The sequence below is a fragment of the Aedes albopictus genome, chromosome 2 (genome assembly GCF_035046485.1).
Source record: "Aedes albopictus strain Foshan chromosome 2, AalbF5, whole genome shotgun sequence".
NCBI classification, from domain to species: domain Eukaryota; kingdom Metazoa; phylum Arthropoda; class Insecta; order Diptera; family Culicidae; genus Aedes; species Aedes albopictus.
This window is the reverse complement of record NC_085137.1, coordinates 355210934-355229973: the sequence shown is the minus strand read 5'-3', so window position 1 is coordinate 355229973 and position 19040 is coordinate 355210934. Positions and strand designations below refer to the sequence as shown.

Below are 19040 nucleotides of genomic sequence, written 5' to 3'. Positions count from 1 at the left end.
TCATTACTTGTTTCATTATCATCAACTTCTCTTCTATACTTGGCATAACGACTGCACTGGGACAGAGCTGGCTTCTCATCTTGATATTAAATGTATTATCCCCCCCCCCCCCCCCTCCACAGTGGATAGGGGACCTTAGGCCAACAACCTACTGTTATCGAAACAAAAAAACCGTTACAGAGACCGAAAATGAAAGATTACGGACTGATTCAACGGCAACGATTTTTAGCGCGATACAACGGACAAGAATTGGAACTTGGAATGTATTAACCCTAGTTCAGCAGGGTAAACTGGCACAACTAGCCAATGAGGCATGCCGTATGAAGCTTGAGATCCTAGGATTGAGCGAAGTCCGTTAGCCAAACATTGGAGAACACAGATTGGTGTCGGGTCGGGTCAAATTCTGATATACTCCGGCCTACGAGGTGAAGAACACGCTTCTCGCCACCGTGGAGTTGGTTTCCTGCTCAGCGCTCACGCCCACGCTGCGCTCATGAAGTGGGAGCCTATTATGAGAGGATAATTGTAGAAAGATTCAGAACACGGGTTCGAAACCTTACCATGATCCAAAGTTACGCGCCAACCGATGCTGCCGAATTGCAAGATAAAGAGAGCTTTCACGGTCAACTGAATGCTGTCGTGGACAAGATTCCGAAAGGTGATACATATCAAGATCCTTATGGGCGACTTCAACGCGAAGGTTGGTTTCGACAACTCGGACTATGAGCACGTCATGGGACGCCATGGTCTCGGAGAAATGAGCGAAAACGGAGAGCTGTTTGCAGAGTTTTGTGGCAACATGGTGATTGGGGGATCGCTCTTTCCTCATCGACCAGTGCACAAAGAAAGTGACATGGGTTTCACGTGATGTCGTCATGGAAATCAAATGGACCACATCTGCATCAGCCGAAAATGATTTGCGCAACAAACGTAGCGCCGAAATTGTGACCATCATCTCCAAATCGGCGAGATCCGACTGCGCATTGCTAGGATCCATCGACAGGAGCAGAAAATCGGGCGCCGGTTCAACACACGCCGAGTGGAAGGCAGTGCGGTGCGAACATTGCAGAAATTGGAAGCGTAGAAGACACATTCCAGCGTAACGGGACACCGCGAGGAACTAACTTTCGTGAGCAAATGACGTCTGCAATCAAATATAATGTTCATGACCATATGGTTTAACAGGTTTTATAACAAGCTTATTAGATGTACTTCCTGATGCAATACTTGTTCTACGGGGTTTTGGTTCCAATTTACTTTATATAACGTGTTACATTTCGTAACGGGACACCATCGCAGAAATCTTCTTTTTAAAATTTTCAAACTGAAATGCGTATATTAGCTCTGTTATGAGGTTTTGAGTAATAGAGTCTTCTAGGCAATTCTTCTTTGGATTGATGTGAACAAGATTGCCGAAGTGAGTTTTACTGAGAAATGTATAGTTTAGGAAATATTCTTGATTTAATTTTGGGAGCGCAGCGTTACGCTCGCGTGAAAACAGTGTTTTGCAAATGGTGTCCCGTTACGGTTAAAGACATTTAGTTGTAGATCAAATGCTTTGCTATATAGAATGTTGGTGTATTCGGCAATGTTTTTCAGGCAGATGGTAGCTATCCTGCAGGACACAAATAGGCTTTTAAACCCGCTCTGGCCCTATGGTGGCTATCGGAATGGGCCCTGGGGAACCTGTTTCGAGGTTAATTTAACCTATCCGACCCCCGACAACTCATTTTCAAAATGCTGGCACTTCGTCAATTTTTATCCGATTTTTTTTAAGTCGCCCTTAATTGATCGTAATGATGTTCGCCATCCGCCAGGTGTTGCAGAAATGCCGCGAATACAACGTGCCCACACATCACTTGTTCATCGATTTCAAATCGGCGTATGATACAATCGATCGAGAACAGCTATGGCAGATTATGCACGAATACGGATTCCCGGATAAACTGATACGGTTGATCAAGGCGACGATGGATCGAGTGATGTGCGTAGTTCGAGTATCAGGGACACTCTCGAGTCCCTTCGAATCTCGCAGAGGGTTACGGCAAGGTGATGGTCTTTCGTGCTTGCTGTTCAACATTGCTTTGGAGGGTGTAAAAAGAAGAGCGGGGATAAACACGAGTGGGACGATTTTCACGAAGTCCGTTCAGCTGCTTGGTTTCGCCGATGATATTGATATTATTGCTCGTAAATTAGAGACGATGGCGGAAACGTACATCCGACTAAAGAGGGAAGCCAGGCGAATCGGATTAGTCATTAAGGGTTCGTTCAAATATTACGTAACGCTAATGGGGGAGGGAGGGGGGCTAGCGCTGTGTTACGCTTCATACAAAATTTAAAAATATCCCATACAAAAGTTGTTACGTGGGGGAGGGAGGGGGTCTAAAATTGACAAATTTTGTGTTACGTAATATTTGAATGAACCCTAATGTGTCGAAGACAAAGTACATGATGGCAAAGGGCTCCAGGGAGGAATCACCGCGCCCGCCACCCCGAATTCATATCGACGGTGATCAAATCGAGGCGGTTGAAGAATTCGTGTACTTGGGCTCACTGGTGACCGACGACAACGACACCAGCAGAGAAATTCAGAGGCGCATTGTGGCAGGAAATCGTGCCTACTTTGGACTCCGCAGAACTCTACGATCGAATAAAGTTCGCCGTAACACGAAGTTAACCATCTACAAAACGTTGATTAGACCGGTCGTCCTCTATGGGCACGAAACATGGACCCTACGTGCAGAGGACCAACGCGCCCTTGGAGTTTTCGAACGGAAGGTGTTGCGTACCATCTACGGCGGAGTGCAGATGGAAGACGGGACTTGGAGAAGGCGAATGAACCACGAGCTGCATCAGCTGCTGGGAGAACCAACCATCGTCCATACCGCGAAAATCGGGAGGCTACGGTGGGCGGGTCACGTCATCAGGATGTCGGATAGCAACCCGACTAAAATGGTTCTCGAGAGTCATCTGACCGGTACAAGAAGACGTGGAGCGCAGCGAGCTAGGTGGGTCGACCAAGTGGAGGACGATCTGCGGACCCTACGCAGAGTGCGGAACTGGAGACAAACAGCCATGGACCGAGTGGAATGGAGGCGGCTACTATGTACAGCAGAGGCCACCCCGGCCTTAGCCTGACCGGTAAGGTAAGGTAATTGATCGTAAATTGGTGCTAGTTTATTATACTGAAGTGGCCATGCAATATCCGGAACCATTCCGGAGATATTCTGGATTGTGCTGGGGTCAGGGGGTTGTCAAAATGGCTAAAAGTGATTATTTAGTGTGTTGTTGTGTTTGAACCATCGATTTTCAGCGAAATTTTTGTTGCGAATAGTGAAACACAACTGCTATAACCAGATTTGAATAAGTTGACCCATCCGAATCCCTGTGACAGGTTCCGCGGAGCCTCATTGGGAACACTTCTGGTTTTATACCTAAACATGTGTGTGACATATCAATCTTCATGATTTTGAATGAATGAGTAAGAATCGATAGACTGAAGTATGTATCAACTAATATGGCCACCCCGGAACATATAGCACAGGTTCCACGGGGGTGTCATCGGGAACATTTATGGTTTGCAACCAAAACATGCCGAGTGACGTATCAATCGTGATTTCGAAAGAATGGGATAGAAAAAAAATGACTTAAGTATGTATCAACTGATATGGCCGCTCCGTAACACCTGGAGCAGGTTCCGCGGGGACCTCTAAAATACAACGCACACAAAATAATCACTTTTAGCTATTTGGAAAACAGAGCCCTTCCCCACCCCCTGACCGCAGTACAATCCGGAATATCTCCGGAATGGTTTCGCATACTACATGGCCATTTGAGTGTAATAAATAAGCACTAATTTATGATCGATCGAGGACGACTTAAAAAAAAATTAAATGAAAATTGACGAAATGCCAGCATTTTTAAAATGAAGTATCGGGGACAAATCAATCAATAAATCAAGTTTAGTTGTATCTCCAAAGCTATGGTTGTGCGACGTATTTATCTTCGCGGTTTTTCCACATTCTACATTATAATGATCCGAAGAAGATTCAATGATATCTATAGTACATTCTTCCAACACAGTCTTTTCAACATGCTTTAATCCTTTTTTGAAGGCTCATGCGCCTTGGGAATAAAGGAGCCAATTTCATTTTAAATAAATTTTACATTTTTACATTTTTCTACTATACTATGTTAGTTTTTAGGAACCGCCAAACTCGCCGTTTGATCGAGATTAGAGAGAACAATGTTTTTTTTTGGAAGGGATGGGATTATGGGGCTTTTCGTTGATATTTAACTAACCACAACCAGTAACGATACAAACAAACGGAGAAGAAAAAAAAAATGGTTGACAATCAAAACGGCAAGAGGGAGGTCGCTAGATTTTTAATCAATGGTTACTAATTTGTGTAGTCACAAAAAGTAATGCAACGCCATTTTCGTGATGCATTTAACATTTTTTTTCAATAAGAACATAAGCTTCAAAATATGTTTGTCGTCATAGAAGTAAATTATACGGTGATCATAATGGGATAAAGAAGGAATGCCAACCATCTCTTCTGGATCTTCAAGTTTTGACGTTGTGTGATTCCATATACCTTTTTATACATCATTAGTGGTAATTTATAAGATATCTCAAAAAGGTTAAAGCATTTAAAGAGTATGCTGTCATCACAAAACTAAATAAAATATCACTTTTTATACTGATTCACCAGAATACCTGCCCTTTGTTTACGTAGCTGAGAAGTGGGCTTTGTTCCAGTTGGGGCGTTACACCAAAAAGAATAATGAAAATATATATACCCTATAATATCGTTTCATCATGGTTACAGGTTTTTGGTTAAATATTTGATCAAACCAAACTTATTTATCCGCTTATGAAAGTCTTTAAAATTTCCGTAACGGGACACCATTTCTACGTACCCATTGTAACGCCTAAGATAACGCGTCGATCAAGGTAACCCATATGTTGGAAGAAAGGTCTCCACGAGTACTAAGAGAATCCTGAAAATTATTTTTCTACAGTTCGTAATAAATTCGTTATTACAACAAATGTGCCATTTTCGTAACGGGACACCATTAAATTGCGGCTATTGCAAAAAGTGCTTAAAACATATCAAAACCCGTTTTTATGAAAAGTTTTCTTTCGGTGTATAAAATATACATTATTATACTACATTACCAAAAAATAGGTTTAATGTTTGCGAACTTTAACATGCAAGCAGGCATATTTGAAAATTATCAATAAAAAAGTTCATTTTTCTTACATAAAATGCTATTACTTCACCTAGCTGTTTAAATACGTTACCAGTCAAATTTTAAGTAAAACAATTGGTTTTTCTAAGATTGAATATACCCTTTTTCATATGCTGGAAAGTTTGGGGCAAAACAATCACTTTGAAATTTTACACCCTTGGCGTAGAAGTGCGTGGAATGTGTCAGAAGATCAATGGAGCGCCATCAAGAACACCTTCATCGCCACAAGCGAGAATAATTTGGGTGAGTTACGCACCCGAAGAAAGCAGTGGATCACAGATGATACCTGGAGGAAGATAGAGGAGTGACGGAACGCCAAAGCTGCTATAGAGCGCGCGAAAACACGAAGGGCCAAAACCGTAGCCCGTCAGCGCTATTCGGCTCTCGAGAAGAACGTGTAACGCTCATGTAGGCGGAACAGAAGAGCGTGGGCGGACTCCCTAGCCGACGAAGGAGAGAAAGCTGCAAACACCGGTGACATCCGTCTTCTCTACGATGTCTCATGTCGCCTTAGTGTGACCAAGATGAATGCTACAGTGCCCGACACATCTGGACAGTTACTGACTGACCCGGATGACCAGTTGAAACGCTGCTTCGAACACTTTGGAAACCTTTTTCAAGTGTCAGCCACGCCATCAACACCTCAGCATGATCCGCCAAGAACTCGACGTATTACCCGTGCCAACACCGAAGCTCCATCAGTGTAGGAGATAGAAAATTTTCTAAGCATTCCCGCTAGGTTTTTCTCAAAAATAGCCTGAGGAAAAACTCTTTACTTATATATCTGTAAAAATTACCGATGAAATACTGACATGAATTTCTGAGGAACCTCTGGAAGAGTTTCCCGAAGAATTCCTTGAGACATTTCGGAATCGGAAAGCGAATGCAAGGTTCTATTCTAAATACGCAATATTAGTCGACGGTTGAAGTATATCACCTAACTTTCAAGTATATTACCAACAGAAAACCACTAGGCAGCAACCGCAACACCTACAGCTAAACATGGCGTGAATAGAGTCACAGCACAGTGACGTTACGGAATTAAGGAAAAGGCTGAATGTTTCAAAGAACTGTCGGTAAGCGGCCAACTCCTTTGAAACAGATAATTGAATCGGATGTGTTTCGAAACTTGAATCGCTGTAGAAATTCTCGTTGAACTATCTGGACAAATTTGCTATGGAGTTCATACATTAATTCCTAAACAAACCCATGGAGAAGCTCTTCAAAAAAATCCATGATAGATTCCCCAAGAAATCCTAGGACAAACATTCCAAACAACTCCTTAATAACCTTTCGATGGAATGCAAAATGGAATCTCCCGAAGGAATTCTCGATGGAGTCCCTAAAGGAATTTCCGAGAGAATCCCTGAATTTACAATGTGGAATAAAGGAAATGATTACATGTTCGTTCAACGCAACCGACCAATATTTTATCTTGGTATGATACCTAACTTTGGTTTGCTGCAGTTATGTATCAGTTATTCGTTCCTGCTCGGGCAAATATTCAGTGTTTGCGCAACTGCGTTTCCCAGTACTCGGTCAAAACTTATGAAGTGAAACTGACTTCAGAAACTGGATGTTCTGGATGTTCAGGATGTTCTGTTGTTCTTGACCCGCTGTGGTAAAGAGCTATAGACTCTCTTTACGCTTTGTGCGCTATCACAGTGTCCTTTTCAGGGCGCTGTTTGAATCCATTGTGGTATGCTTATGCGTTATTACAGTGTTCTTTTCAGGACGCTATGTGAACCCATTTTGGTAGGGGAACTGCGGCCAAAACGCCCATGGGGGTCAAGATGTGCAACGCTTGTTTTAGGAAAACCGCGTTATTTTTAATACTTTTGTCAACTGAAATTGTAAAAATAAGAATGAAAATGCTTCTTTACATTATAATTTACATATTTTTACCTTGAAAACTGTACAAAAATACTAAAAATGCTGATGTAATTTTGGCCTGTACTTTTTTTGCACTTTTTTACATCATTCTTCTCGCTATCCCCACAAATTGTTTTGCACACTTTCATTATTTGTGTTACAGGCAGAACAAGTATCGAATTTGACCCTTTTAAGTTTTTTACAAGGGTCCAAACATCTGAGGCATGTGTGGGGTAAAATGTGGCCCCTAGTTAATTACATTAAAAAAAACTATTTAAATCAAAATTCTGGAATAAATTATGTAGAACATAAGTTGAAACCGTAGAATAGTACATTTTTACTATGAATATGTTCACTAATCAGACAGTGCACAGTAGGAAAAATCGACCCAAAAACGGATCTTTTAACGCCGCTTGTTTCGGTACGTGAAGTTGACCATTTCTGACGTAAAAAAGTACGAGAAAACGATTGGTGCTAAATTCATTCACCGCACGGCACGTGAAGTGCACAGATAAAAATAGTGAGATTTATACGTCATGTAAACTTCATTTTAGTCATGTAAACTTGGTGTTATGGTGGTTTACATGATATATCATGTAAATTTATGTTATATGTCGTGTAAACACTCAGAGTCATGTAGAATTACATGACATATAACACAGCGTAACAAAAATTAACTTTTGGTCTGTCTCAAGAGCAAACTTATGTGTCTCTGACAGATTTCGAGCCGCTGAATCCGAATCCGGGCTCAGATTTGCTCCAACACCTCACAATTTTGAGCTATACCTCAATTTATAGGGCAAAATATGCGATTTTGGGCTATTTTGACTGCAAGCCATTAAGCATGGAAATATTTTTTTTGAGCAATCGAAAGGTTAATTGGTCAATTACCATCTAAATTAACGACTCATGCAAAATATTTCGTTTTACCAAATCAATTTTGATAGTTTTAAGTGATTTATGTTAGGTACGATATTTCCCATACAAGTCACCCTCCAAAAGTTGCATGCAAGTTTTCATACTAACATAAAATGCTTAAATCTATCAAATTTGATTAAGTAAAATAAATTCGGATTCGAATTCAGCGGCCCAAAAACCTTCGGAGACACATAAGTTTGCTCTAGAGACAAAAAAATGTTTCGCTGTGTAATGGGAATTTACATGATATTTTATGACTTTTACATGATATGTCATGTAAACTTCTGTGATATCCCACGCTCCAAACATGTGCATCATATGTCACAGAATTTTACACTCCACAGATCGAAAAAAGAGTGGCATATAATGCACATGATTGGAGCATGGGATATCACAGAAGTTTACATGTTATATCATGTAAAAGTCATAAAATATCATGTAAATTTCTATTATATGTTATGTAATTCAGCATGACTCTGAGTGTTTACATGACATATAACACAAATTTACATGATATATCATGTAAACCATCATAACCAGTGTTGCGAATACTCACTTGCGAAAAGTTATACTCACTTGCTTCTATCTCAGTCCAGAAGCATGCTATCAAAAAATGATATTTGGAGGACTTTTAGGTTGTAGTTTAATCTAAAAGTTTGCCGAATAAAGTAAAGGTCGCAGACGCATACCAAAATCGTGAGAGAGCTATGACCACAAGGTGAGTATAAATTACACGAATTTTACTCACCTCGTACTCACAGCTCTCTCACAACTTTGGTATGCGATTGCGACCTTTACTTTATTCGGCAAACTTTTAGAATAAACTACAATTTAAAAGTCCTTCAAACATAATATTTTGATAGCGTGCTTCTGGACTGAGATAGAAGCAAGTGAGTATCGCTATTGCAAGTGAGTATTCTCAACACTGATCATAACACTAAGTTTACATGACTAAAATTAAGTTTACATGACGTGTAAATATCATTATTTTTAATGGATATTTAATGTTACCGATTTGAAGTTGATTATTTTATCATAACTAAAAAGTGCTAAATCTATTATCACCAGAATCATCTTCGGGAGTAGTCCAATTACCCCTATTTTCAAAGAAAAATGTCATTTAAAATGTATTCATGAGAAACAGATGCTAATGAATGTTGAAATTAGTTTTAGTTGCAATTGAAAACTAATAATAATCATGCGCGTACACTGAACCCACACGTATGAATCATCTAAGGGTTCTAGCAACATAAAAAAATCAATACAGAAGAAAATAATGCATATTGTAACGAACGCGAATCAATCAATTTGCATTTCAAACTCAAGTTGTCATTTTCCTTAAGTTATACAGCGCACCGCATGGCATATTGTTAGTTGCAATATGCGCATAGTTGATAATTCTCTGCTACCCAAGACAATTACGTCATAAACTAATCTTCTACGAAGGACCAAGAAAGAGACCCATAAATTGTAATGAAAATAGTGACGCACCGATAGTGGCGGCGATAACAAAGTAGAGATAATAAGAAAGGGACCCAAAAGATAATGAGTCAAATCAGGTAGAATGTATTGTACATTCATTCATATATATAAGGCTTAGCATTAGTAATAAAGTTAGTTCTAGACCACAGTTCTACAGTGTATGTTTTCTACATCCGAAAACCGTAAAGCTCCGGTGTCACATTTTGGTGAACTACCAGAGAGGAAAGTACTCGCGACGTTGTGTTGAAATTGTGCAGTGATACCGGCGCGCGGAGATCAACTAGAATAAGTGGAAAGGACTCCGACAATATAAAAAGTTGTCGTAATAAATAGCTACAGTGATTGATTTTGTAACGTGGTTTACTGTCGCCAGGAGTGCAGTCTGAGTGTTGTGCATTGTCACAAAATTTAACTGTTACAAATCTTGAGCCAATAGTGGCAAACATTCGAAAGTTGTGAATAGATATTCACGAATCGTGTCTAAAATACCTTGTGTGTTGAATATTAAAACCCAGAGTGGTAATTCAAGTGAAACTAGGACATTGGACATTTTTGAAAATAGTGAAACTGCAGTGTGTGAATTAACAAAAAGGTTTGGAAATACCTTTAGAAGCTGTCATCAGAAGTGAACGCGCAGATCCGGCAAAAGGAAACAGAGAAGCAAAGTAGCAGCAAACAACCAGGTGAGAGTAAAGTGAACATTTGCGATGGCAAAATCAAAAGCTATGTTCCAATTCGTGGAAAATAAGAACGGAAACTGCCGTTTATGCAAGGAAGCTGACACCAAGGATAATATGGTGTCTTGTGACGATTGTGATAGGTGGTTCCACCTTAGTTGTGTGCACCTTAAGCATACGCCGTCACAAGAAGAGCGATTCCTTTGCGCCAAATGCGAATATCTGGAAATCGAACGAGCGACATTATTGGACGTAAAAGTGAAGTTTGATTTAGCGAACCAGCTAAATGAATCGCTGAAAATTCAACAAGATGTGGCAAACAGACGTCAGTCTGAAGGTTCTTTAAATGCGACGAGGCAAGCATTAATCAAGCTTCCAAAATTTAGTGGAGAGGCTCGTGAATGGCCGAAATTCAAAAGCATTTTTAAGGACACATCTGCCGAAGGTAGATTTACCAATCTCGAAAATTTATCAAGATTGGAAGAAGCTCTGTATGGCCAAGCTGCCAAGAGCGTGTCAAATTTGATGATAGGGGCTGCTAATGTTCCTAGAATAATGCAACGGCTTGAAGAAATTTATGGGAGACCGGAGGCTATTTATCAGCAATTATTGAACGAGCTGATAAAAACATTGAATCAACCCAAACTCCATACTATCGATATTGCTAACGCATTGGACGATTTGGTTGTGACAATGGAAACATTGGCCAAGCCAGAATTCCTTCATGATTATCGGTTAATTACTGACATAGTATCAAAGCTACCATTTAGTATGCAGATAACATGGACAGAAGCGCTTCAAAGAAATGTCAGTCAGCCAACTCTCCATGATTTGAATAAGTGGCTGCAAACTCACGCAACGACATTACGGAGATTAGCACCACCTACAAGAAAGGAACAAAAGCCCAGAATCAATATTCATAACAATCCTTCAAAAATGCAGTGCAACATTTGTAAGCATGAGCATCAAACGTTCAAGTGCAACATATTGAAAAACCTCAATGTTGAGCAAAGGCAACAACGAATTCAACAATTGAAACTGTGTTTTTCTTGCCTGAACAAAGGACACGGTAGTAAGTTTTGCAGAAGCAAGCGAGAATGCAAAATAGACGGTTGCAAGGGAATGCACAATCGTTTATTGCATAAAGCAGCCGTCGAGAAACCCAAGGAAAATCAAAATCTGGAGAAGGACAAAACTAACAATAATCATCATGGAAGTCGAAAATCAACGGTATATTATCAAATAGTACCAGTAACGTTGCAGAATGGAAACCTCTCTTTGGAAACATTCGCTTTCCTTGATCCCGGCTCGTCATTAAGCCTTTTGGATCAATCGGTAGCGGATAAACTTGGGCTCCATGGACGGTCAGAACCACTGGAATTAACCTGGACGCAGAACGTTTCAAAGGAATCACCTAGCCGAAGAGTACAGCTGTGGATACGCGGACATGGAGGAAAAACTTATTCAATGAAGGATGTCAGGACCATCGAGGACATTGAACTTCCAACGCAAACATTGGATATTAAACACATGAAGAAGGAGTTCACTTATTTAGCTGATGTTCCAGTTCAGGGATACGTCAACGCCAAGCCCACGATTTTAATTGGTATGGAGCACGCTCATTTGTTGTTGACGACCGACAGAAGGATAAGTGACGAGAACTCGCCGATGGCAGCGCGTACCAAACTAGGATGGTTGATTTTCGGTAAGGTATATAGAGGTGAGCCTTCATATTCTTTTTGCATTAGAGAGCATGAAAGTACAGATTTAAGAGCAATTTTTGAAAATTATTGTTCTACTGAAAACTTTGGAGTCAACGTCGTTAATAAATTACCAAAATCAGCAGAAGTAGAAAGAGCTGAATCAATTATTAAAAATACAATTAAATATGAAAACGGACATTACTCAATAGGATTATTGTGGAAAACTGAAAGCATGAGTTTCCCTCCAAGTTTTAATAATGCTTTCAAACGTTTGGAAATATTGGAGAAGACATTAGCTAGGAAACCAGAGCTAAGAAAATGGGCAATTGAGTCATTTGAAGGATTTGTTAAAAAGGGTTATGCCCGTAAGCTTAGCCCACGTGAGCTACTACAGGAACATCCAAACACCTATTATTTGCCTCATTTTATTGTGACAAATAAAAACAAAGTCCCACCTAAATCAAGAATTGTTTTTGATGCAGCTGCAGCAGTAGAAGGAGTATCTTTTAACTCAGCACTGCTTTCCGGTCCTGACACAGTAAAATCTTTGTTCGGTGTTTTGCTAAGATTCAGAGAGTTCAAAATCGCTGTTACAGGGGATATACAAGAAATGTTTCAGCAAATAAAAATTGTTATGGAAGATCAGCCTGCACAAAGATACCTTTGGAGACAATGTGAGGCCGATAGGGATCCGAGCGTATATGTGATGGAATCAATGATTTTCGGATCAACGTGTTCTCCTGCTTGTGCTCAAGCAGTGAAAAATTATAATGCACAGCTTTTTAAGGATGATTTTCCAAAGGCTTCTGAGGCTTCTGAAAATAACTTTTATGTTGATGATTATTTGGATAGCTTTGATGAAATTAAAGAAGCATCTGAAGTTGTTCAGGGTGTTATAAATATTCAACAGTATGCTGGATTTCATCTAAGAAATTTTATTACAAATTCGCAACAGCTTGCCAACGTTATTCCTTCAGAAAGACTTCATGTTTCAGAAATAAAATGGTTCGAGAATAAAGAAATACCAACTGATAAAGTATTGGGTATCTATTGGAATACAACAACTGATTTGATCGAATTTCAATTAAAACTTGATCGATTGGAATTCACAAGGTTGATTACAAAGAGAGAAACTCTCTCGTTTGTAATGAGTATTTACGATCCCTTAGGGTTAATTTCGAACTTCACAATTCATGGTAGAATTCTTTTACAAAAATGGCATAAAGAATCTTCTGATTGGGATAGCCAGTTACCAGATAGTTTATCAAATTTCTGGAACTCTTGGATAGATATGCTTAAACTTGTCACCCATTTTAAGATTCCAAGATGTATGACCTTGAAAAATGCATTGTTTTATGAGTTGCATATGTTCGGAGATGCTTCGGAAAATGCTTTTGCTGCCGTTGTGTATCTGAGAAGTGTTACTGCAAATGGCACTGATGTGAATATAGTATCAGCAAAGGCAAGAGTTTCACCGAATAAAATGTTATCCATACCACGTTTAGAGTTGCAAGCAGCAATATTAGGGATAAGATTGTTGAATACCGTAAAGAAAGAATTAAGAATTTCGATTTCAAAATGCGTCATGTGGTCAGACAGTCAAACTGTCCTAGCCTGGATTAATAGTCAGCATAGGCGGTATAAGCATTTCGTAGCTCATCGAGTTGCTGAAATCTTAGAAACAACTTCAATGGATCAATGGAGATATATAAAATCATCATTAAACCCTGCTGATGAAGGTACAAAAATTAAAAAGGGAGCATCATTATGGCTCAATGGACCATCGTTTTTAAGAAAATCAGAAAGTTATTGGCCAAACTGGACAGTAAGTATGGAAACTGATGAAGAGCTGAGAAACTATGTAAACATTCATCAAAGAATACATCCTTACTCTTTTATTCAGGACGATTATTTTTCGGACTGGTGGCGTTTGGTTAAGCGAACTCTAATAATAAAAAAGTTTACCGATTGGATTAAAAATAAAACAGATTTTGATCGTAGCACTAATTATGATGATGTAAAATGGGTTGAAAACGCGATATTCAAAAAAGCTCAATGGGATTGTTTCGCAGAGGAAGTAACATTACTGAAAGAAGGTAAAGAAATTGAAAAATCCAGCAACTTACGAAAATTGAGTCCAATGCTTGATAATCATGGAGTACTCAGAGCAAGAGGAAGATTGGAACACGCAAGAAGCATACCCGAATCAGCAAGAAAGCCAATTATATTACCATATGAACATAATATTTCTTTTTTAATTGTAAAGACATATCATGAACGGTATTTGCATCAGAATGACAATGTCGTGATTGCAGCTATTCTTCAAAAGTTTTGGATTATTAAACAAAGGTCACTTTTGAAAAAGGTCAAGAAATATTGCCAAGAATGCATTATTGCTAACGCAAAACCAGTACCACCTTATGATCCAACTGCAATTCACTTAGAAAAACATCATTGGAAAAAGGTTCAAAACTATGGGAAATATTTTTGGGATCGGTGGACGAAAGAGTACCTTCCATTATTGTTGAAACGAAATAAATGGACTAATCAAATTGAACCTATTAAAGTTGACGATATTGTTGTAATAACTGATGATAAGGCACCTCCTGGAACATGGTTGAAAGGTCGAGTAATCAGTGTTAGAATGGCTAAAGATGGACAAGTAAGATCTGCTGAAATTAAAACATCTAAAGGTATTTATGAAAGACCAGCCGTCAAAGTGGCAGTTTTAGATGTTCGGAAAATTCAAAAGCCAAAGCCATCTTTAGAAACAAATGATGATTTATTTCAACAAACTCAAAACTTTAATAGGTTCAATTTGATTAGTCCATTTATTTCGTTTCAACAATAATGGAAGGTACTCTTTCGTCCACCGATCCCAAAAATATTTCCCATAGTTTTGAACCTTTTTCCAATGATGTTTTTCTAAGTGAATTGTAGTTGGATCATAAGGTGGTACTGGTTTTGCGTTAGCAATAATGCATTCTTGGCAATACATATATTTCAATGTAGTCAAAACCAAATAGTAGGGTTGTGTCTATACTTCAAATTCACGAACACTTTGCTCGTTGAATGAGCATGAGCATGAGCATGAGCATGATTGACCGCCCGCGGTTGCTCTTCTGTTATTGCAAGGACAACTGCATTTACACAAAGAACCAACAGGTGATGCTTGGGACTAGCTTTCTCCTCATTGTGTAAATACTGGAATCCCAATACTTTTCAATGAGCAATACCAGCGCCGGCCGCGTCCGAATGCAGGTCAATTGAGGATAGGGAAGGAAGTGATGACGTGAATCTCGCTTAGGCCAATAACCGAGGAATTCTCTGCGTTACTACGAGAAATCACTAGGAGTTTGGATATGGGAAGGGAAGGTGTACTAGGGATTTTGTCTTGGTAAACAAATTGCTACAATCAACGGACCGATTCTTGTTTTGTTTTACGATGAACGATGCACACGCGGAAAGTTTCGATTGAAATCGACCCCAAATTCACGTCATTTTCAGGGAATATTAACAGTGTTTACGCGGTCGAGCACTTTTCCACGCGAAAACAAGCTAAAAAGAAAATCCTATCGCGCGTCTCCACTCCGTTAGGAAGCAGAAATCTTTAGTCCATTTCACACAGAAATGAACTGAACGCGACGTTTAGTATAGCTTAGATTGTCTTAGGAATGCCTGTTAGTGAGGTATTTTTGACACAACACGCAGTTTATAGGTGACATCATCACACATCAATATGATCAAAAAAATTATATCTCGATTGACCTCAAACAAAAAAAGAAGCTAATGAAAAAAAAAATGGTAAAACCATTTCAATAAAAACTGTTTTTTCTTTTACACCCGCGACATTACGAATCTAGGCTTGAATAAAACGCGGAGAACGTAGTCTACTTGTCACTGAATGTGTTAAAAATGTAAAATGTAAAAAGTTCTAGAAATAATGGAAACGAAAGTCTACTGTATGATACAGGCATGGGCGAAACTACCGGGGGTGCCGGGGTGCCGGGGTTGCCAGGCACCCCCTAGAATTTAAATGGATTGCTGTGAAATATAGGACTTCAAACGATGAACAGACGAACTGATGAATTTCTGTTCGGAGTGCAACCCCTGGCAAAAATCCGTTTCACGTTTCGCCCATGGATACAGGCCAAAAGTAATTGTAAGTCTAATTTATTTTTGAAAAAAGGGGCAAAGTAGTTGGAACTTTCTCACCAAATCAGCCGCTCAGCTCACGTAAGGGACCTCAAAACACGTCCCAAAACGACCGCATTTTCTTCACTCCGGTAGTTTATACGGACAATTCAATTGCACCGACATCAGTGGGATAATGCAGGAGCCCGGAACCACAAACACACTTTTGCACACGCGAATAGGCACTGAATTTTTTGGATTGGAACACTATTTTATAAATTCGAAATGAAATTAAATTAGACGCAAACTAAATCTTCCGAAAGGCCGTTAGAAAATCTAAAACGAGAGCCGATATGCAAACGTCAGACGCAGCGAAAACACGTCCGTACGCCACAACTGCTTGCTACGATCCTTCACGAACACTTTGCTCGTTGAATAAAATGAAAAATGTAAAAATTTTGGCTTTTTAGAAGAATGCGGGAAACCACAATTTATGAATCAGCAGGATACTTACCCACAAATATGAATCAGTTGAGACACTATTTATGAATCATCGATTTTTTCGCAAATTTCGTATAGCTCATGACACCATACGTCTCTATGGCTGTAGAACCGCCATCCTAGAATACTTGAGTGAAAAAAGGAATCCAAAAATCTGAATCGATTCCAGCACTTCAATCTACTTTAAAGACGAAAAAACTCCAACATGGTATGTACTGTATACATTCTATAAGCATGTGTCTGAATACTTCGTTTAGGCTAAAAGGTATCGTAAAACTGGTATCGAAGAGTATTTAAGGGTTTTCATAGTCAATTATTGATTATCAGGGTCTAGCAACGTTTTTAAATCGTTGCTTGCTACTCTCTTATGATGGTATCAATCTTCACCTCTTTGTAGCTCAACATAAAGTCCGACTGAATAAGACGGTGACTTCATATCAGAAACCTCTTTTAGGTTTCAGTTGTGGCCACCAACATTCTTTCAAAAGCTGCTTTATTCTATCTCATCACACATATTTAAATCAGCGTAACCCTAAAATGTAAAAAAAATCTGTGCTTCGGTCAATGATTGTTCCTGATACACCCTCCACCAAGTGTCCGGCTGCGATAACAACGTACGAAATGGCATCGAATCGGGTGAAGGTCATTCAGGTTTTGAATGCTGAACATTTCTTACAAAAATTTTAAAACTAGTGAAAAATTACAAAAATGGCAACATTTTAGCTGGGCTTTTGCCTGATTCATAAATTGTGCCATACCCGTGTTTTTCCCACATTTTATGAATCAGGTGTTTTGCTCAATTTTCGTGCTGTAAAAATCTTCATTCTGCACCTTGTTGCGTAAACTACTATTAGATGTTTTGTGACAAGTTACCGTGCGATTTTGTTATTAAAAGCCAACTGATTCCTAAACTGTGGGTGATTCATCGGTGTGGAGTCACTGTATATGAATGATGTTTTTTTTCTATTTTACCCTACATGCCCAAAAAACTGGTGTATGATAACATTTTCAGTATTGTTTTGTAATGTCACTGGTCATTGATTTCCCGTAAGCTCAGCAAATTTATTGACAAAGGTTACTGATAATCGGCTAATAAGGATTACAAAATACAGAGTTAAATCTGCCGTTGGGAATTAATCAAAAAGGTGGAAAACATTTAACTCAGTGAAAAAATACTGAGCTAGAACATCAGAATCCAAGTTTTGAGTGTTCCCCTCTCATTACAGATGTTCCATGCATTAGTCGCCCCTCCGTCCTTTGCCGAAATTAGGAAAAATCTCTCCCTTGTCGCCTTTTCTGTGCACGGGCCTGCAGTAACGCCTTATCAAATTACAATGGCTAACAATATACTTTTGATCAAACTATCGTCAAACGACGGTCGTCTCGATGAAGCTTCCGATTCCGAGATTTCCAACTACTGGAATGTACTCACCTCCAGCTGATCACTTTCAACCATTTTCAATAGCGCGATGAACGATGATTTGTCTGCCACGAGCCATATTCCCACACCTAGAACAATCGATCCGAGAACCTAGAAGGGGGAAGATGTACGTACATTAGGAAAATTACTCATCTGACTAGACCTTGGTGCATAAGTAAGTAAGTGTTCCCCTGCGGTCGGTCGGTTGGTCGGGCGTTCGCGAACGGGTCTTTGTCTTTTCTGTTTTTTTTTTTAGGTCAGTATCGCACGTCTCAGCAAAGGTTGCATCTCTTGGATGCTTTCAATCGGTAGGTATAAGGTACTTACGAAGAACACGAAATTGAACACTGATAGTAGCGTTTTCGCTATGCATGACTCACAATCGCACCCCATGGTGCGCGCGGGAATGCGACGGGTTCGGGTTTTCCGCTGCAACTGAAGATGGTGATGATGATTCGGCTGCTGTTGCTGCTATTTGCGGCAACGCGACGAGACGGCAGCAATGAAGTTGCCCTTTGATCTGTGAATGCGAAAAGAAAAGCGAAAGGTTCATGATTAGAAGCGATGATCAATTAGCGACCTTTGGCAGGCGGTTTCTAATTAATTAATGCGATGGTAAGATAAAAAATAATTGATATTGACGCGGAAAGGGCAACAAGCAGTGAATCAAAATTCAACCATCGCGCAACAATAATGACAATGTCGCAACCTGTATTTGTTGCGACAAACAAACCCATGCGACATAAGTTTGTCCCAACTTGAAAATAATGGGATTAACATCGTACACCACGAGTTTAGAGATTTTTATGCATTGCATTGCAATTTTCGAACGGTAACTTCGAGTCGGTAAACACTGCAACTCTGGTGAAGCTCTATCATCAAACAGTTTCGACTTTCGGTTAGCAATAATTGATTATTCACGAGTTGAAAAGTACGCAACAAATTCAGCATCCGTTTTGTCTGCAACAAAAAATTTCGAGATCATGTCATTATCTGTTACCAGTAGGGATAAAGAGTAATCGTCGCACCTTCTTTGTTGCTTGTTTTGTGCCTCTTTTGTCTGACAATTCTCTTCAC

At 39.5% G+C, this 19040-nt stretch overlaps 1 protein-coding gene across 8 annotated transcripts in view; it reads right to left on the bottom strand.

Annotated features, from left to right (window-relative positions):
- The window catches only part of LOC115263285 (tetraspanin-18), a 174516-nt gene that overhangs the window by 28517 nt on the left and 126959 nt on the right, over positions 1-19040 (bottom strand). For all 8 annotated transcript variants that reach the window (XM_029866420.2, XM_062852785.1, XM_029866419.2 and 5 more), the window contains 2 exons: positions 18291-18483; positions 17976-18074 (listed from right to left, as the gene is read on the bottom strand). In XM_029866420.2, the coding sequence (XP_029722280.1) occupies positions 17976-18074; positions 18291-18356 (165 nt within the window). In that variant the 5' untranslated portion in view covers positions 18357-18483. The remainder of the gene's footprint in view (positions 1-17975; positions 18075-18290; positions 18484-19040) is intronic.